Raw genomic sequence first — 22,732 nt, forward strand, 5'->3', positions numbered from 1 at the left:
GGAATCCTTCAAAAACAACTTGAATTGTCTGGAGAATGACTTGAATGGCTTTGAGACTGACTGGTTGTAAAGTGGGTGATCATTTTACATGAAATTAATACAGAAAAGTGATCCCCCACTTCATATCACTAAGTTACAAACATAAGTACAGCATGTAGTAAGAACAGATACTACACTTTGATCTTGGCCAAAAGGCCGAGAAAAGCTGTATTCATTTGCTCCCCCCACCGAGCCAATTAGGCACAAGGCCGATTTTTAATGTGAGGAGTGAAGAGGAAATGGGGACCAACTTCCCGGGGAGTAGGGGAGCTGGATAGTGACAATTGGTATGAAGGTTTTCACCTACATTGACCAAGGTCTTATATGTGAGGTTTGTATTTATTTGCTCCCGACCGAGAAAATTAGGCACAAGACCGATTTTTAATATGAGGAGTGAAGGGGAAATGGGGACCAACTCCCCGGGTAGTAGGGAGCCGGATAGTGACAATTTAGTATGAAGGGTTGCCGCTACATTGACCAAGGTCTTATATGTGGGGTTTCCCCCACATGTAGTCTTTGCTTGCAGCATCTGCCGGAACAGATACTGCACATTGATATTGGCCAAAAGGCCAAGAAAAGCTTAAAAAGCTAAGAACAGCATCTATTAAAAATAGACCTTTGATCTTAACCAAAAAGGCCAAGCACAAAAGTGTTAGGGACAGACCGACCGACTTACCGACCGACGGAGGGACTTATAGAGTCGCTTGCACGCGACTAATAAAAATAAATGCAATGTAATGCTAATAATAGTAATAATAATTCCAATGATAATTACCATTAACAATAACATTAATAATAATAATAACAATAATAATACGTATCATTATTATTATTATTATTATTAACAATGTTATCCCTATAGCCATAAACATAATAATAATAATAATAATAATAATAATAATGAAAATGATCACATTTAATAATAATAATAGTAATAATAATAATAGTAATATTAATAATAATAACAATAAAACCACTAATAATCATAACAATCATAGTAATAGTAATTAATTTAGTAATGATAATAATGATAAAATAGCGGTAATAATAATGGCGATGATGATAATAATAGTAGTTATAAAGATACTACTCGTAAAAAAGCAAAACATTTTCTAGTAGAAATAATCATAATAGTAGTAATAATGATAGTGATAGAAATAATGTCAATAACATACCGATAATGATAAAAAGCGATAAGGATATATATATATATATATATATATATATATATATATATATATATATATATATATATATATATTTCAGCCCATTGCGCCGTCACATTGAGTTCTCCCAATCTTGTCCATGCCATCTCAGATGACTCTGCACTCCCACCGCAGATTTGCACATCTTGAAGCAGATGTGACATACAAATTGTGCAATTTCCATCGAGTTGACTTCTTCTGGAGGTTGAAGGGTATTCCTATGAACAATCACATGTCTTCTCAAACCAGCAGAAGACTTGCAAACTTTGCTGCATGTTAAACAGATCGTTTGGTTCGGACTAATAAGTGCAAAGTTGACCTGAACAGGAGTTTTGTGCGACTTAAGGTGGTTGACATAGCCAGCTCGTTCACAAGTGTCGCATTTCCAGCTCTGTGTCTTATGGTTAAGACCATCAATTAAACCTTTGCGAAGCTCTCGCTTCAAATTGCTGTGGGCCTACTTTCTTTTATCTAGAGCATCACAACTTTTCACGTACAAGCTTTCGCCACTTCAGCCTTTGCAGAGTAAGTTCTTCCCGTGTGTCGATGTCGATTTGTAAGACTTTCAAATTATTCCCAACCCGCATTTAGGTAAAAATGCACTTTCGTAAATAATTGAATTCATTCAAAACATATCGCCAAAACCAAAACAAACAACATCTAAGTAAATCGCGATATATCCAGACAGTCATGCGAGATGGGTCAGTGGTAATGGTGTTTATGCTCATTACGGTGGGGTCCTGATTTAAAATCTCGCTAGATTCAGCCACTCTGATGAGTCGTAGACGACGAAACACGTGTCAGTGGATAATTATATTTTTAAAATAATATATACACCGCTCCCCATGTGGGGGTACCAAATTGGGTAAAGGGAAAATTATTCCCAACTCGCATTGAGGTGAAAATGCGCTTTCGTAAATAATTGAATTCAGTTAAAACATATCTCTAAAACCAAAACAAACAATATCTATATCTATATATCTATATATATATATATATATATATATATATATATATATATATATATATATATATATACATATATATATATATATAAGTACATTTATAGTTATATATATAAATTCACCTTTGATCCCGCTTTGAAAAGATTGAATCGCCCGATCGTCGAAGACAAGATTCAAGCAATCAATCAGGCATGTTTATATAAATTCACTTGTCCTCCCTTTTTTAAAAAGGGATCGCCTGATCGTCGAAGACAAGATGCAAGCAAAAAAGAAAGGTCCACATTGTTGTATATATATATATATATATATATATATATATATATATATATATATATATATGCATGTGATTCCATATATATATATATACGAGTAAACAGTTAATAAAATATGTTAAAAAACACTTTGAAATGAGTTAAAAACATATTTAATCTAAAAAGGAAACACTAGATAAGTGGACTATCCACGTATCTAGTGTTTCCTTTTCAGATTAAATATGTTTTTAACTCATTTCAAAGTGTTTTTAACATGTTTTACTAACTGTGTGCTCGTATTATAAGCTCTATCTCCTATTTGGTTTTATCGAGCTTTTACATCTGGCTGAGATAACTTTATAAATATTAATTCTTTAATATTTATAATATACTTTAATTTTACCATCTTGGATCAGTTCGGTAAATTTAATTGTAATTTTTATTTTATATATATATATATATATATATATATATATATATATACATATATATATATATATATATATATATATATATATATATATATATATATATATATATATATATATATGGAATAACATATTTAACTTTATTTAGTCAGCCAATGTATTCAATTTTCCATCGTTGTTTTGTTTAGGCCTATTCGCTATTATTCCGTTTGTCGTCGGAACGTGAAACACAATTATGGCCGGATATCAGCGGAAGCGAGATATTGTTCACCGAGGTAATTTCGAATCGTAATAAAGCCATTGAAATCCAATAAAATTTCTATCAATCATTACACAGTAAATAATCGATATCGGAGAGAAGGCGGGAGGGTAAGAGAGGGGACATCGCGTTTAGGGATTTCGGTGGACGAACAATGGCAGAGGAAGGGACGAAGAAGGACTTTGACAAATAACAAGAATAGATATTCTTCAAGTGCGTACATTCTGTTTCAAACTTCAGCGTGACAGACCAACAGATATGTTACTTTTAACATAAAAATGCCAGACCGAAGGAAGTATTGATGGATGTCGCTTTTTTTACATCTGTGTGACCGAATCTAAAAGTGCCATGTAAGATGACAGACTAACAGAAATACTACCTCAGACGTAAGCATGACAGACTGATGAAAATAATATTTCAAGCTTAAGCAGGACAAATAGATGAAAATGCTATTTTAGAGTTAAGCATGACAGACCGAATACAATTCTATTTTTAACTTGCATGACAGATAGACGAAAATGTAATTTAAAACGTAAGCGTTACATATAAATAAAAATTCTATCTCAAACTTAAGCCTGACAGGGAACAAAAATGCTATTTTCAAACTTAAGCATTATAGACTGATGAAAATGCTATTTAAAACTAAAGTCAAAACTAAATGCTATTTAAAACTTGGGCATTGTAAACCAATGGATATCCTATGTTAAACGTAAGTATAAGTCAGAAAATGCATTTTCAAACTTAAGCATGACACACCAACGAAAATACTTTTCAAAATTAAGCATAACAGACGGTCGAACATTCTATTTCAATCTTACGCATTACAGACAGATAAAAATTATATTTAAAACTTAAACTTAAGATATAAACGAAAATTCTATTTCAAATTAAGCATGACAGACCAAAGAAAATATATTTCAAATTAAGCATAACAGACGGTCGAACATTCTATTTCAATCTTACGCATGGCAGATAGACAAAAATTATATTTAAAACTTGCGCGTGACTGATTGACAGTGGGATTACTCGCAAGCGGTTTTTCATCATAATCGGGAGACGCATGTATGAAAGAAGTGAAATGTGTTACAGGACGTTTGTTAAGACGAATCTTATTCTGTCGAATGCTTAAAAAGTGACAAACGTTTGGTTATCAGATAAAAATCGAATTAAGTCATCACGCACTGAAAACAATAAAAGGAATCGAAATTATGTTTATAAAAAAAAAATTCGAAGAAATAAAAGAAAACGAAAACTGTATACGTGTTTGTCTCATTATAGAGATAGTTGGCAAACAATGAAATAAGATACACCTTATTAGTAGAGTCAATAGAACTAGCAATTCATGGAATAAATAGCGGTACGATTTCATCGAAAAATATTTTCATATAGAGGTCGGCAAACTTTTGGTGAAAACGAAGCCAATTGGCTATGTACTGTCCTTGTTGAAGGAATATGGTATTATTTGTTACCGGTACAGTAGCAGAAACTTATTATGAAGCGAGCAACTAATACGAGATATTGTTGTTTGAAACTTTATAGACTTGTACAAAACCGTGTTCACCAGCAGTGGAGTATTTCATTTCGACTTATACATAACTAGCCTGAGTGACCGACGTTGCCCGGGTGTTTGGAGGTGTGTGTGTTGAACAAAAAAAAAGAAAAAAAAAAAGGCTCGAACCCGTAACGCGAAGGAGGAACAGAATGTGAAAAAAAAATAAAACTCTGCGGTCTTCGCTGTTGCGCCCATCGCCAAACTGAACGTGGAGAATGCTTAAATTAAGGCTAGTCAACCAGGGGATGACTTTCGAAAACATCAGCGAAAAAAAGCGATCCCTCCCTGTAGAAAAGTGCTCAGTTTAGGGTGAAGGAATTAATATTTTTAGCCAATTTTTCGATATTTGTCGTCCAAAGGGTTAGGCTCCAAAACGATATCAATCTCGTGAAAATTCGTCGCCTCTGTCGAAAGTTTTAGGCATACATACATACATGTAAACAGACAGGTAAGGTTTATGTTATAGACTAGCCTGGGTTCTCGGCGTTGCCCAGGTGTTTGTAGGTGTGTTAAGCAAAAAAAAAAAAACAGTTGTAGTAGGCAGGCAGGCTCGAACCCGTGACGCAAAGGTGGAAAAGAAAGTGGAAGTGTGTGTAACGGTGTTGGTTGAGCAAAAGGAAAAAAAGTGGTAGTAGGCAGGCAAGCTCGAACCCGTACCGCGAGGGAGAAAAAGGACGTGAAAAAAAAACGTGACACATGAGCTGTTACGCCCATTGCCAAACCAGAAGTGACGTAGCTTTAAATTAAGGTTAGACAATTGAAAAGAGGCAGTGACTTTCGAAAACATCAGAAAAAATACAATCCCTCCCTGTAGAAAAGTGCCCAGTTGAGGGTGAAGGAATTAATGTTTTAGATAATTTTTCGATATTTGTCGTCCGAAGGGTCGGGCTTAAAAATGATACCGATTTCATGAAAATCCGTCGCCTCTGTCAAAAGTTTTTGGGAGATATGATGATTGCAACGTCTTGTCAGACGAGTTCCACTCCCTCAGACACTTAAAGTCCATGAGCCCAAATGCCTGAGGGAGTATCTATACAAAGATGATGTTACAGAGTCTTAGCTTTGTACGACAGCTAAGTCTCTCTCTCGGTTCAAAATGTTGAGATCCAGCAACAAGCAAGAGCAAGATAGCCAGCAACAAATTAAACTGCAGACCAGCTTAATACGGGTACTGGTCTTCCGCTTTAAGGTTTTTTAAATCAGAGATTTGCTTCTCCTAGAAAGGTTGCCTTCACCACGGCTTACGGGAGCCCTCTCTACCCCAATACACGTATACACACACACAAATATACACGGTGCTAGTTGGCCGTTGACCCAGAAAAAGAGTTCATTCGCCCTCTGGAAGATATACATACATACATACATACATACATTTAAACAGACAGATGAGCTTTATATTATGGATGTCCGGTCATCAGAGGAGAATACACACCGTTTCGGGGACATTCCTTCTGACGGCATCGCACCGCAGAAAACCTACTATTGATTTTATTAAATTATTTTTATAGTTAGTGGCTTGCATTGAAAGTTTAAAATGCAAAGTCAAGTATCATGATTCAATTGTGTACTAAACAAAAACATATCGTTTCGAATGTGCCCCTGTCACATCAAAGAACCTACTGTTGATTTTATATGCTTTCATGCTTGTGTAGTGATAATGGGTTAAATTAAAGTTTTAAATGAAAATTCAAGTATTATGGTTCAACTGTGCTTTAAACGGAAACATTCATTTCAAACGCGCCTCTGTAATATCAAAGAAACTACTGTTGATTTTATATGCCAGACCTTTCTGCTGGTGTGTCAATAAAACTTTTCAAAGGCACTTGTGATGTTAGGTTGTATAAGGTGTTAACTTTGGTTAAAATTAGACTTTCTTGTTTAATCTGAATTTTTCGATAATCGATACTTATCAAAGATATTCCGATATAAAACCTATCTAGGAACACATAAAATAGATTTTTCTGAAATTTCATAAAAAGCGAACATGTTGTTTTGGAGTCCATACGGAACTACCTCACACACCAAATTCTGAGGTATTGTGTTTTACAGACGATAAGCCGTTGCAAAGAAACGTTTTGCGTGGAAATTCCGCTTAACACTAGCCACAGAAAAGTAAATGGATGGAAGAAAGTTCCTGGTTTCTTGTGATGCCACGTGTGCCGATCTCTGTTTCTAACAGCAACAAAGTCACTGCAGACAAAACAGTCTTGTCCCTGAGTTGAGCGCTGAGTTGTTAATGGATTGCATTTCTTACAAGCTCGTAAATCGTGATCGTTTGATTCATGTAGTTGACTTATTCATGCGGTGTTCGAATTGCGGCCGCCCTCTACAAATTGAATCGCGCAGAAATTTGCCACAAGTAGCTAGACATTTGGCCACGGTCTTTGGTCAATACAAAATCTAAAATAAAGGAAACGTTAGATGTTGAACTAATAATAGTTTTAAATTTTTGAATGCCAGTACTGGTGGCGAATTAGTGAAAGATTGTGTTCTACGCTACTAAATTCTTAAAATGTTAGTACTTTTATAATAACGAGCATACTACAAACTTAATATTGGAAAGAAATATACTTCCTACTCTTGCGCAATGCCTTCTCTCTCCAAACTTTTCTCCCTTATTTTTATCAGTACTCTCGGGTCGCCAGCTTTTCCGTTTTCCTAAAGTCGTACAATAAAGTTCGTTTAAATGAACCAATAATAGATTCATACATACACGCACGCACGCGCACGCACACGCACACACACGCACACACAAACACACACAAACACACTCACACACACACACACACACACATATATATATATATATATATATATATATATATATATACATACATACAAAGTGTCCACAAAGTCTGACTACATTATGTAGCTAGACTTTGTGGGTACCCTGTATATATATATATGTATATATATATATATATATATAGAGAGAGAGAGAGAGAGAGAGAGAATATATATATATATATATATATATATATATATATATATGTGTGTGTGTATAATTATTACTATGATAATTTTTTTGATAGCTATAGACATTAATGTTTCATCCTTTCAGGAATCTATCAATGCAGGGAGTTATGATTACAGGTGATTGGGAGATTCAAACCTGGCCACAAAATCATCTGACTCTATTAGCAAGGAAAAAAACCACACGGCCAACGTGCCCATAAAGTCTGGCTACATAATCTACACGGTGTCCACAAAGTCTGGCTACATAATGTAGTCAGACTTTTTGGACACCCTGTATATACTGCGTGTCAAATTATTAACAAGATAACATTATTTTACCAATTTCAGAAACTTCTCGATAGTTTTGAATCAAAAGCTTCGGAAACGTTGGCAATACTGAGGTGTGCATACTCTGAAATTTTCGTACTGTTCTGCCCAATGTAAACAACTTCCCATCGTAATTGCTGAATCCACGGTATTTGAGGTGTGTCAAATTATTTACAAGGCAGTTTGTTTCGTCAATAAAATGGGTCATAAAGGTGGCTTGAGTAGTTCTGAAAAGATTACTATTACAGAACTGCTAGCAAAAGGTAAAACTACCCTTGTAATATCGAAAATGATAGGAAGGTACCATCAAACTGTGAAGAACTTTGTCAAGGATCCTAGAAAGGTCCATAAGTGTGCATGTTCCTGCTTGCGCACGCGCGTGTGTAGGAGTCTATTATTGGTTTATTTAAACGAACTTTATAGAACGATAGTACGATATATATATATATATATATATATATATATATATATATATATATATATATATATATATATATATATATATACTGTTTTAACAAAAACCAAGACTTTTAGAAATAGGTTGATAGTAACAAAAAGTGTATTTCATTGTTAACTACAATTGTTTCAAGACCATTTCGACAAATTCAAACGATATGTCATTTGAAAATTTTCATAAGAACGGCCTTTCTTCAAACTCATTAAATAAAAACACTTTAACAATGAAACATTAAGGAAAAGAAACATTTCCTTTATGAGGAAAAGATAACAAGCGGGAACACTTTACCTCTGTAGCATCCTTTGTAAAGTATTTTTTAAAAGATTTTTTTAAGATATATATATATATATATGTGCGTGTGTGTGTGTGTGTGTGTACGCACATTTGTAAACACATATATATATATATACTTATAATGCATATATTCACTAAAGTTATTCAAGACTGCCACAATAAATCAAGCTCAATAAAATTGGATGTACAGTTTCAGAGCATATAACTTTATTAAACATTCCAAAGTCAAAGAACATTCGCTTAATTCACATTCTTTTTATTTACTGCGGCGTCTTACACGTGTTTCACTGAATGGCATAAATGTATCAAACAAATCTACCTGAACCCCTGAACTACTTCATTTGGTCATACGTCGAGAACATCAAAAACATGGCATCCTTACAACACCAAAGCTAGGTTGATCTCTCCCATCCGCCGAGTATTCGCCGAGCTCCCGCCGGCGCTTGTGGAAAAAGCCTTCTCCAATTTATATAATATTTATACTATTTTTTTTGCTTTATTGTACGTCTTACACGTGTTTCGTCGAATGGTATAAATTGATACAACAACTCATAAAAACCTATAAGAAAAATACATTTTAAGGGACTAAATGTAGAAGGGGAAATAGAGTCAAAAAAGTAAAAATCAAAACCTTATTATACGTTATTTATAGATGATTCCAGAAAGAAAATAGTTTAAGCACAGATGTTGATGCGTATATGCCGCCATCTTTTTTAATAATATAATGATTTTTAGCATTTAATTTTTAAAGAAAATGAATCAATAATTAAGTCAATAAACAATAGGTAATTTTATTCCTAAAATATTGATTCTAAAAAATATACTTTTATCATATTAAATTTCCAAGTAGTATGTCGAAATTAAAGGAGAAATATGGAAGTAAAAATAAGCATAATTACTAGTTCTGGGCAAATCCCAAGAGCGATAGGAGCCTCCTATAATGTTTGAAAGTGACATAAGATTCAATGAGCTAGACTGGAGTTGCACCGCTTTACAAGTAACTGATCTAAGTTATGACCACAGAACCATTGCCAGCACCCTAAAATGTAATGTTGAATTACCACTAATAATAGAGACGTTCCTAGAGTGATGAAAAGTTTCCGACCATGGTTATGGTCTTTTGTGTGGTTTCAAGTGAGGGCCGCATCAAGTGAACCAGGATGTGCTAAAAAGTGCTGGCAGACTCTGGGTGGGGCAGCGGGAATCGCCGCCGACCCACAAATACAAAGAGACCCAAGCTTGGCTTCAGAAGGAGTGCTATGACTTTGTGTTATATTGTCTCTATAATAAAGGGTTGAGTGTTTGTTGCGTCATCTCTAATAATGGATTAGAAGAGATGACGTGTTATATTATATATTTATGTTGTATCATAAAGGGAAATCGTGTGTGAGTGACATGTATTTTCAGAACTTACCTCTGCTTCTTCGATGTTGGACCATCTGGAATTTCTCGCCTGGAGGGAGACTTGATACCTGTTCTTGGATGAAGATTCAATCACTCCAAGACAAGGAATTAGTTCTATAGTTTATTTCACTTTTCCCAGATGGAAAGTGAAATCGGCCTGTGTGGGTTCTTCTTCTACACACGTCAGCGTCCCCCCCCCCAGTGAAGAGGAGGAGACAACGGGAAGCCGTCCGTTGTCTTCTGAGTCCAAATCAAATCTCCACGATTCAGCTAACCTGATCACATGACTCACACGCAATCAAATCAGCTGATCTTCTACTTCCAGTCAACGTGTCTACATTATAACTCACCTCTTCCCTCTCTCTCTCTCTCTCTCTCTCTCTCTTCCTTAACATTTGTACCCTATCCTCATTGGCCCCCTCCCCCGCCGACCTGAATCCGCAAAACTACTTCGTTTGGTGATACGTCGAGAACATCACCAACATGATATCCTTACAACACCAAAACTAGTCTGATGGCCCCCATACGCCGAGTATTCGCCTGGCTCCCGCCGGTGCTTGTGAAAAAAAAAGCCTTCTCCAACTTCAAGACCCGTATCGAGGCATGATTGAGGGTGAAGGTCGCTACATTAAATACTGTAATAATTTATTACGTAATCAAGTTTCCTTGAATTGATTTTTTCAATGAAAGTTTTAACATAAATCTTTAGTATTATTTTCTGTAGGGCAACAATTTTATCGTTCCACCATCTATATATATATATATATATATATATATATATATATATATATACATTATATATATATATATAACTACTTAATTTACTCACATAAAATTAATATACGAAAGTATAGATTTATGCGTAAACTTTAAGTATTTACTTCAAAAGTGCTCAATACGTAGGTAGAGCTAGTTAGTAATTTATGAAATATATATGGCGATTAAGCTACACTGAATATTCGGCGTTTCATCCACTCTAGGACTCCTTAGGCTTATGCGCATAAGCCTGAGGAGTCTTAAAGTGGATGAAACGCCGAATATTCAGTGTAGCTTAATCGCCATATATATTTTATATATATATATATATATATATATATATATATATATATATATATATATATATATATATATATATATATATATACTATAATAATTATTAAATACCTACAGACACTAGTGTTTCATCCTTTCGGGAATCTTCAGTGCAGGATGTCACAATTAACACCAGTCGATAGATTCGAACCCGGCACAGAAGCCCTGTTTGGTTGGCTTCATGAGCTAGGATCATATCCATCCTGCAACCGTTAACCGCGAGAAATGCTGTTGGATTTTAAACATTTATTTCATTAAATGTGTTTAACGTCAGTCAGAGTGATCTAATCAATATATGAAGATCTGCGCATGAGAACCAAATTGACCGACTTTTGAATTCAACTGAAAGTGCTCAACAATAAGAAACGAGTTTCTTAAAGGGCTGACATCATTATTTACTATAATAATTATTAAATACCTACACTAGTGTTTCATCATTTCAGGAATCATCAGTGCAGGGTGTCACGATTAAAACCAGTCGATAGATTCGAACCCGGTGACAGAAGCCATCTCTGGCTTCATTAGCAGGTACCATATCATTTCGGCTACCGCCAACCGAGAGAAATGCTGTTGAATTTAATATATATATATATATATATATATATATTTTATATATATATATATATATATATAAAAGTGAATGTCGGTGTCTGTCTGTCTGTCTGTGTCTGTCTGTGTCTGTCTGTGTACATTTCCCTACGCAATAACTCTGTCAATTTTTAGTCTACAGACTCGAAATTTGATATAAAGGGTACTGAGATGTGGGAAAATCGATGTGATTGGTTTTCGGCCAGAGATTTGGCGATTAAGGGGTGAAAGTTCAACGATTTTACCTTTGAGAATTCTATCAAACTCCTCCGAAAATTTTGGGTTTACACACTTGAAATTTTAGATATAGGTTCTTTGGACATGGATCTAACTTAATAACTTTATTAGAGCCCAAAACAATAGATTTTAAGAGGTAATAATAGAGGTCAAAGTTTTAAAAAATTGACTGCTTTTCTTTTCTTTTTTTATGCCAACATACACCTCCAAACACGCGGGCAAAGCCAAGCACCCCTGCTAGTACGTATATATTTTAGTTGCAGCTATAAAAGTGAACGTGTCTGTGTATCATTCTGTCTGTGTAAATTTTCCTACGCAATAACTCTGTCAATTTTCAGTTTAAAGACTCGAAATTTGATATACAGGGTACTGAGATTAGGAAAAACCTTTGTAATTCGTGTTCGGCCAGAAATTTTGCTATTAAGGGGTCAACGTTCAACGATTTGACCTTTGAGAACTCTACCAAACTCCTCCGACAATTTTGGGTCTAAACACTGGAAATTTTAGATATAGGTTCCTTGGACATGGATCTAACTTAATAACTTGATTTGAGCCCAAAACAATAAATGTCAAGGGGTCATAATAGGGGTCAAAGTTTAAAAAACTGACCGCTTTTTTATACTCAACATACACATCCATCACCCGGGCAACGCCGGGCTGAAATGCTAGTATATATATATATATATATATATATATATATATATATATATATATATATATATATATATATATATATATATATATATAAAGCTGCACGTCTATGTGTGTCTGGTTACGATTAGGCTCCTATATGGTTGACTATTATAGAAAACTGATCTCAGATAATGATAGAAGATGTATCGAGACACAGGAATGGGTATGTTTTATCTGGCATAATGATGATTCATTAAAATTGCGGGTCTGCGTACGCGCCTGGTCCACAAAGTATAGAAATAAAAAATTTAAAAATTAAAAAAAACGTTTACAAGTGTTTTTGATATAGAAGTACATAATAATACTTTGATAAGTATGTTTTAACTTAAATAGGGATTGTATAAAATTGTGGGGTCTGCGTTTGCGCCTGGCCTCCATAGAATGGAAATAGGCACAAACTTTAATAAAGACTTTTCATATCCATCTGCGTAAGTATACTTTGATAATTATGTTTCAGTTTGAAGGAATATGGTATAATAAAATTATGGGGTGTTCGTTGGCGCCCCACCTCCATAAAACGGAAATATGTCACAAAGTTTAACAAGGTTTTTTAATATAGATCCACATAATGTTGTTATAAGTATTTCAGTGTGAACAGGTATGGTATAATAAATTATGGGGTTTATCTATTTTATTTTTACTTTCATCATATTTTGCTTTAGTTTTGATACCCTCAAATTCGAATATATCTCTTTACAACCCTTTCATAAATCAGAGTCCATTTTCTGTAGGCTGTTTTTGAACCCAGTCAACGAGGGGTACTTTTGCTAGTATGTATATATATATATATATATATATATATATATATATATATATACATATACTCCTATAAATTAGTTTTTCTTTTGTGTTTATTGATATCTATATTAAAAACCTTCTTTTCTATTTATTTAAAAAGAAAATACAATTTTCTTATATATGGGTTTTGGAAATGCATTCACTAGCAGAAGATCTAGCTAATTTGCATATTCTTTTAAACATTAATATTAATCAATTCCCTATTAGTTTTTTCGGTTTTCTTATGGGATGGTCATCTAGAGTTAACTATTACGTGTGATTATATTCATGCAGATATTCTACATGATTTATACTTGCATAATATTTGCGTAAAATCTTCACAGTAAACAAAAAATTGTTTCTGTATATATTTATGTATACGTATATATTTTTGTTTAATCTATTAGTCTATCTATCTATAAAAGTATGTGTGTCTGTCTGATATACAAGGTACTGAGATTTGAGAAAATCTATGTAATTGGTTGTCGGCCAGAAATGTGGCTGTTAAGGGGTCAAATTTCAACGATTTGACCTTTGAGAACTCTACCAAACTCCTCCGCCAATTTTGCGTGTAAACACTTGAAATTTTAGATATAGGTTCCTTGGACATGGATCTAACTTAATAACTTGATTTTAGCCCAAAACAATAATAGTTAAGAAGTCATAATAGGGGTCAAATTTTTAAAAAATTGACCTGTTTTTGTTTTGTTTTTGTTTTTTTTGCTCATCATACACCTACAAACACCCGGGCAACGCCGGGCGCCCATGCTAGTATATATATATATATATATATATATAATTTGCTTCTATTCACACTAAGACAATCGATGCATTGTTATACTATCCCTTTATGCATTTTATTTTACTGATTTCAGGGCCAGAATACTGGGGTAAAATCAATCCAGATTGGAAGCTGTGCGAAATGGGAAAACAACAATCTCCCATAAATATCGATCCCAAATCTTTGGTGTACGATCCAAATCTTCGACCCTTTAAAATGGAAAGGAAACGTGTAAGTACAATATGTTGTTTATTTATTTTGTCTATTTTTTTTTTTTTTTTTTGGCATATTAACCGCTTCGAGTTAGTTAATTACTCTTTCTTGGTAAAGCATTTAAAACCTCCAAAGAAACTTGTTCTTGGGATTTATGTATTTTTGAGATGTGGAGTATAATTTGTATTATTGGAATCGTTCGAACTATTTTTCTCATCTTTACACAACGAGTCCCGATTTCGACGGACATGTTCTTGAGTTTGACAGAAAGATTTCTGAGTTTGATAGAAAGATTTCCGAGTTTGATAGAAAGATTCCCGGGTTCGACGGAAAGATTCTTGAGTTGGACAGAAAGATTCCCGAGTTCGACATAAAGATTCTCGAGTTTTACAGAAAAATTCCCGAGTTCGACAGAAAGATTTTGAATTCGACAAGATACATCTGAGGAATGGAGGGAATTCTCAAGGCAGGCGGCCTGAGGAAAGGATCTATGATGATAGAAAATCATCCGACTTCTACTTCTTCAGCTGGTCGCATGGGTCAGGGGTATTTTCGTTCATCGGATATCACTACAGAAAGTTCGTCGGGTCACATGTCGTAGATAGTACTAGCAAAACAAGCACAGAGATGTGACACCGCGGGGATTAAACAATAGCAGGAGCTTGACTGACAGAACGGGACATATTATAACAGAGCGTGGACGTGCGTATGCAAATGCCTAGCCGTGTGCGAAGAAAAAGAAGAAAAAAAGCGTGTGCACAGAGCGACGATCACGTTCAGCACGTTCGAGATCATGTTCGAGAGTACGTTTTTTACGAGGTTCGAAAGGACAGAGATCAGAGATAAGGGGCACGATCACGATTTATTCGGGAAAGTACACGGAAATAAATGTGGTTGTTGCAAAAAAAAAAGAGTCGAGTTATTACTTCGGATTCGGATTTTTGTTTCTTTGCTATTTATTTTTAATTTGTTTTTTACTTTGCGACGGTGCCGGACAGCGTGTGGGCCCAAAAAGTCTGAACTGTAACGACACAGTTAAAACTGTAACGGCCACGTTACATTTTGATCCTTGTTCTCTCGGAAAGGGTGCTATCGATTATATGATTAGTTAGAAATGATTTTTATAGTTCTTAACGAAAAAGTTTTGTCTTGGTATATTTTTGAGGATTGAAAGCTTAATTGTCCTTATCATATACTGACTTCACAATGCCTAGGTGGGTACTACAATATTGCGGTGATGCAACGGGAGCAGGAGCTTGGCTGACAGTGCGGAACATATTAAGTTAGAACTTGGATTTGTAAATGATTTTGTACAGACGACAAAGAGCTTCTTAGAATCGAAGTTACCGATCTGTAGGTTGTGTGTTCGATATTTCATAGAGGCTGTTACATCAAAGGTCGAAGGTCGTCATTAGCAGGTGAGGCATCGCAATAAATAATCAACAATAAAGAGCAAGTTTTACGGGTACATTAATAGAAGATATTTAAATGAAGCATGCGAAAGCAAGATAACATATTTACATATACGAAAGGGTTATTTATTTACATAGATAAGTACTGAACAATACAGAGAGAGAGAGAGAGAGTGTGTGTGTGTGTGTGTGTGTGTGTGTGTGTGTGTGTGTGTGTGTGTGTGTGTGTCATGCATGAAGTAAAATGTCCGTTGTGCGTATATGAGTTCGTTGTATATACGTGTATGGAGCTAAAATGTTCGTTGTCTGTATGTATTCTTTGTACATGCGTTTGTGTGGATGTATGTCTGTGTGATCTTAAGAGTTCATTAAAATACGCGTTGAGTGTTCATTGTGTATGCGAGAGTTCAGTTAATGGAAAACATGTATTCATTCTTACCTTGAGAAAGGTAAACGCCCTGTCGAGGCGTGTGTAAAACAATCAAACTCCCAAAACCAGACGCCACCTACGTATCTGATAACTAGAATATAGATTTTGCCGGTCTAGGATAGACCTGCACGGTTACAGAAGAAGCTGCAATTTGAACAACAACTTGATCCGAGGCGCACAACTTTATTGAAAGATGCCAACTATATAAAATAAATGAAATAAATGAATTATTCTGCAAAATTACACTTTCTGCGTCGTGATATACCCCCTCAAATGTAAAGATCAGAAATTTAGATGAGGAGATCTTACGATAAGTCTGTGATTGTAAATTATAGGCTATGACGTCACATCTAATAGTCATCCTTAATGCTGATATCATTAGCCCTTGCATATCGATTTTTATCATTTCTTTTTAGTCACTTATTTCCCATAGATTAGATGACCGTCGCTGACCTTCATTTCCTCGATATCTTTCTAGTTAGAATTCTTTCTGGAAAAAACTCATCGTGTACATAAAGTAAATATCACGAGAAGGTTGCCAACATCCTAAATGAAAGTGTTTCTGATGTGGTCATTAAAAATATTTTATCCCCCCCCACAAGCTCTATTATATATATAAAAATAAATAAACATATGTGTGTGCGCTCGCGCGCGCGCGTGTGTGTGTGTGTGTGTGTGTGTGTGTGTGTGTGTGTGTGTGTGTGTGTGTGTGTGTGTGTGTGCGTCCGGAGAAATGGGTTGTCGAGATCAAGGAATATTTGAATGAAATGTAAACAAGCTCATTTTTGTTTAAATACTATTTATTACAGTCGAAACACAAATTATATTTACAGCACGGTATGCACATGTTAGCGCAGCCGGCATGTTGTCTATTCTCCTCAGAACTCCCTAGTCTTTTTTCTTTTCATCTATATAAGGGAAATAACTCTTACTTCCTTTATTAGAGTTATTCCCCCTTCAGCTTTTGATCGCTATGACAATATATATAAAATATATAAAAGACTGTCTGTCTGTCTCCATATTTTCAAACTCCATCTCCTTCGAAACTAAAGGTCGCAGAGCGGCGCTAGGAGTCTCAAATGAGTTGATTGTTACGGACCATTTTTGATGGGTTTTTAGCCAGTTAAAATAGTTTTTAAAAGGCTCAAAATTAAGTCAAAATTTAAAATATCCTTATTTTTTACATTCAACTTTTATTTTTAATTTTTAATTTTTCATATGTCTATATGCGTGTCACATAGATACAGTGGTCACGTCAACAGCTTTGAATGCTACAGTCTTGCTTTCGGTTTCAATTCTAGCTGATTGCACCCAAATATTTTTTTTTTTTTACATTTGAATTCACGACTCTATAATGATATATTTGAAATATGGACGAATTAAAATGTCATATTTAAGCGTATTTTATGCTCTGGAAAAGCCAGGCGCCCTCACCCCCGTTTTCCCTTCTTTCTCCCAACAACTACAAATTCTAAACCTTTTCCTTCCGATCTACTTTATCATTCTACTTCTTTATTCATTTTCATCAATTTTATTCTCCCACCTTTTTTTTTTTCCATTTTTTCCCCATTTATTTCTAATAAATATTAAAACCATTGTAAATTTCTCATTTTCTAAGTCAGACTAGTTCGCCTCATTTGAAAAGGCCCTAGAGGGGTGAAATACATTTATAGCGAGATTGGACTAAATTTGAGTTGTGTTTTTTTCTTTTAACTCTTATGTATGCTCTGCCTCGCATTGAGCTCTCCCGCTTGATATTTTCTATAGAAATTGCTCTCGCTCTCTCTCTCTCTCTCTCTCTCTCTCTCTCTCTCTCTCTCTCTCTCTCTCTCTCTTTATATATATACATATGCATACATATATGTATATATATATATATATAAATACTCCATTTACTCACATAAATTTAATATACGAAAGTATAGATTTATGCGTAAACTTTAAGTATTTACTTCAAAAGTGCTCAATACGTAGGTAGAGCTAGTTAGTAATGTATAAATATATATGGCGATTAAGCTAGTTCTAAAACAGATCCTTTGTTCGATAAAATGCCTAGTTCTAAAACAGATCCTTTGTTCGATAAAATGCATGCCCATTGGCTGATAGGAAGGGGCGCGGTGGATATTAGAAAGCTGATTGGCTAACTAGAAATCCTCAACATATATAAAAACAAGAAGCAACCACAGAATTCGCGCATAAGCCTGACGAATCCTATAGTGGATGAAACGCAGAATATTCAGTGTAGCTTAATCGCCATATATATTTTATAAATTACTATATATATATATATATATATATATATATATATAGAGAGAGAGAGAGAGAGAGAGAGAGAGAGAGAGAGAGAGAGAGGATGACAAAAAAAAACAAAAGCTAAATGGAGGCCATCTAGAACATATGCTGTAGAACGGAGAAAAAAGCCAAAGACCCTTGTGTTTTGAAGTGATGTTTTGAATATAATAAACTAGTTATGACCAAAGTTTTATTTCATTCGGACAAAACACTAAGAAACTGGGCCTAATTAGAGTTGGGGCCCGTTTTTGGGGGGGTCACCCTGTATATATTATACTTTGTTTACAGAAAATTTTAGATGAGACAAGTCATCGGTACCGTCGGTTTCAAACCCGGTAATTAGGAACCGTTTTAGATACCCATATCAAGCTCTCTGCAGCCAATACTCATCCTGAGTATGAGTAAGTATGATGAGTATTGGCTGAAGAGAGCTTGATATGAGTATATAAAACGGTCTCTAATCATCGGGTTTGGAACCGACGGTACCGATGACTTGTCTCATTTAAAACTTTCTATAAACAAAATGTAAATGATACGCTTGTATTTGTGGATTTTCCTTATAATTGAGCACTCTGCTGGATATTTTTTTCCAAAAAAAGCTCATTATATATATGTATATATATATATATATATATATATATATATGTGTGTATGTGCGTGTGTGTGTGTGTGCGTGTGTATGCGCGCGTGTGTGTGTGTGTAGCTAAATATACAGATCAATGGATGTGTGTCCATGGGTATAAATATTTATTTGTGTATGTATTGGGTATTCTGTACAAATCGAATTTGCCGATAAGTCTTATTAAATTCGATTATCAAACGGCCAATTACACACTTGAAGATTTCGACTCTCCAATGGCGCCTATACGCATGCGTCTCATGTGTCAAAGTTCAATAATGCAAAACGGCCATTGATATTTTGCTCCACAGCGTTTCTATAAGGAATTAGCAGAGATTTTTTTTTTAATGCCTGTAAAGAGAAAGAATAGGTCTTTTATAATGCAACTAGAATTCGCAAATAAAAAATTGCATACTGTCTGTCTATTTCCGAAATTATCTCTTTGTTGAATCATTCCATCGCTCCATAAAATATGTCACTCTCCATTCATTCCTCTTTCTTTCTGTATGAGAGCCCAATATCTATCTATCTATCTATCTATGAATTTATCTATCTATCTATATATCTACCTTCTTCACTCTACTCTATTATTATATAAAAATGTGTGCGTTCGTTCGATTTGGACTCCGAAACGGCTGGGCTGATTTTTATAAAATTCCACACAAGTGTACATTATGTATCTGGCAGCGTTCTTAGGTAGGTTTTGTATCGGAATGACTTCGATATGTATCCAGAATTTATAATAAAAAAAATTCAATGACCAGAGTTAACAATTTACACACTCTAACATCATAATTGCAATTGAGAAGAGTTATTACCGCACAAACAGAAAGGCCTGATATATAAAATCAACAGTATATTCTTTAATATGACAGGGGGCGTTCGAAATAAATGTTTCTGTCAAAAGCATAATTGAACCATGGTATTTGACTTTTTCATTTTAAACTTTAATTCATACCATTTTCACATCACAAGCAGAAAGGTCATGCATATAAAAATCAACAGTGAGTTCTTTGATATGACAGAGGTGCGTTCAAAATGAATGTTTATGTTTACACAACTGGAATATGATACTTGAGTTTTGCATTTTAAACTTAGATTGAAGCCATTAAATACAAAAATAATTTTATGAAATTAATAGCGGGTTCTCTGTAGTAAAATGAAGACTACAATGTGAAGGTTCCTCCCCAACTAGAGCAGATAATCAATTGGTTTGATTGAAAAATGGACGATTTCGCTGACTTTGATGACAATAAAATATGGGAGTGTGAAACATTCGTTGATCCTTCTGACGCATTTCAATGACAAGAGTTGTTTTCTTAGAATCTCACACCGTCAACATCTGCAACAGAGAGACGAAGCTTTCAGGTCATAAACGCATATGTTCAGTCATCATTACAGTGCAAGTAGTCTGTGACAAGGATGGAGCATCCTTGGGACAAATTTTGCGCAAATCTTCCGCATCTTCAGTTCCTTGTGAATAATTGTGTGTATAGTTCTCACGCGGGCATCTGTGCACTTCGATCGATCGATGCCTCCGTTCAGTCTCGAAAGACAAAGGATATCCCTGTAGGGACAGTTGCGTGTGTAATTGTGAGGCAAGGGTCGCGCAATCTCTAACCACACCTCTCCTGAATCGACACTGTTAGGGTCCAGTGGGAAGGAGAAAACCAGGACGATTGGAAACAATGCCGAGATAAGCGGAGAGCACATACAGCACCTGGAAGTCGGTGATCCAGCGGGAACCGGTGTGTTAACGTGATTATGCCGTATGAATTTTGTGCACTTATTATCTCTATAATCGCGTGATAGAGTCGTGAATTCAAATGTAAAAAAAAAAAAGAAAGAATAAAGTTTGGAGAAATAACTAACCCTAAAGCAATCCTTTGATGATACAATTTTAATTTATTCGTGACGTATAGTTAGTGAAATATTTACAATAAAGAGATTGACACTGTTTATATCAGCCGCGCCTGTATCCCCCCTCTCTGTGAGGAAAGCAAGTCGCAAAAGAAAATAACTCAATTAATCACATACCAGATTCATCATCCCGCGCACACCTATACATCCACTACAAGAACAAAGTAAACCAACGCACACACATATACAATGCCACGCTGCCAAACACTCACATATGTATATATTACTTATACGCGCATATTCATTTTGACCTACTCTCTCCTAAACCTTGTGACTATTTACTGAACTTTCTTTACCGAACACTTGTTTGTACTCTGAATATTTTACTAACTGAAAATAAATGTTACATTCTTATATCTTGTATAAAAATGTAGGTGCTTCTTCGTTATAATAGATCAATTCGAAAACCGGAATATTAAATTTCAAGTAAAAACAATGGTGTCTATTTAATTGTAATGTCGCAGTAATGAACATATTCAAAAATTACGAAAAACGACAAGGTAGAATATTAATCATTAATGGATACGGTTCTTGAAAAAAAATAGCGGAAATTGAGTTTTGCTAAAATGGCCTACGATTTTCAAAGTTTTTAGAAAATAATTACTTCCCTTGTTACGATCTGAACTCTTCATTTTTATTTTTATTTTTTTTTTTAGCAAAAACTGAGTTTTTTTTGTTTTTGTTGTTTTTTTTTTTTTTGGCAAAACAAAAAAAGCCTTGACGACGCGCAGTTGGAAAATAGTAAAGTGTGAAAAAAAAGGTGCGCGTTTTTGATTGACGTGACGGCGATAGCTATTCAGCAATAAGCATTTTGTGCGGGACAGTTTTTAATGAGGTCAATAAATCGGTTTGTTTGTTTTTAAAAACCCGCTCCCTCGTCTCGAAATTAAAGCTACCGTCTGATATGACGAAGTCGACATTGACCAAACGTTACTTAGCTCTCTAGAGACCACTGGCTCTTTGTCTGTGATTAGAGTCGAGTTTCGCTTTTTCTTTATACAGAAAACCGAATGTAACGCATGCCGATGAGGGAAATGTGGAATAATTAACGTTTGAAAGTCAATAAAATTTATAGATGATTTAAAAAGTTTTAAGAAGTTGTGAAGCGAGCAAGCGCTTCTCTGAAAGAAGCCTTTTGTGGACATCGAGGAAAAGCGTACATACATACATACATTTTCGCTTTTATATATATAGATTAATTTTCCAGCTCATCATTTTTAGCAATTTTGGGATATGTTTATTACTGCGACATGACAAGTGAATACTTTTGGTTTTTCGAATTTCGTTATTGTAACAAAGAAGTGACAAAATATTTTGTTATAAATTTCACTTTTCTCAGTTTCTCTTTTAGAAAATTCTGTTTGTTTTTTAGATAACACTTCTTAACGTTTCATTTATTACCATTTTTTACATGCACATCTATCCATTTTATTCCTTTGCTGTTCATATTAATTGTCGGGGTGATTTTCGGCTTGATCCAAACACGCTCCAAAATGGCCTCTACAAAGGCCGGTAACTACGTCACAGATCTATTTTAGAGAA

At 34.8% G+C, this 22,732-nt stretch overlaps 1 protein-coding gene and 1 pseudogene across 2 annotated transcripts in view; one reads left to right on the forward strand and one right to left on the reverse strand.

Annotated features, from left to right (window-relative positions):
• LOC145256466 (carbonic anhydrase-related protein 10-like) overlaps positions 1–22,732 on the forward strand; it is a 696,397-nt gene that overhangs the window by 539,746 nt on the left and 133,919 nt on the right. For both annotated transcript variants that reach the window (XM_080115400.1, XM_080115401.1), the window contains exon 3: positions 14,399–14,535. In XM_080115400.1, coding sequence (XP_079971526.1) covers positions 14,399–14,535 — 137 coding nt within the window. The remainder of the gene's footprint in view (positions 1–14,398; positions 14,536–22,732) is intronic.
• Positions 103–207, reverse strand: LOC145256595 (U2 spliceosomal RNA; annotated as a pseudogene).

The sequence above is a fragment of the Euprymna scolopes genome, chromosome 32 (assembly GCF_053919585.1).
Source record: "Euprymna scolopes isolate OS-2025 chromosome 32, ASM5391958v1, whole genome shotgun sequence".
Classification (NCBI taxonomy): Eukaryota; Metazoa; Mollusca; class Cephalopoda; order Sepiida; family Sepiolidae; genus Euprymna; species Euprymna scolopes.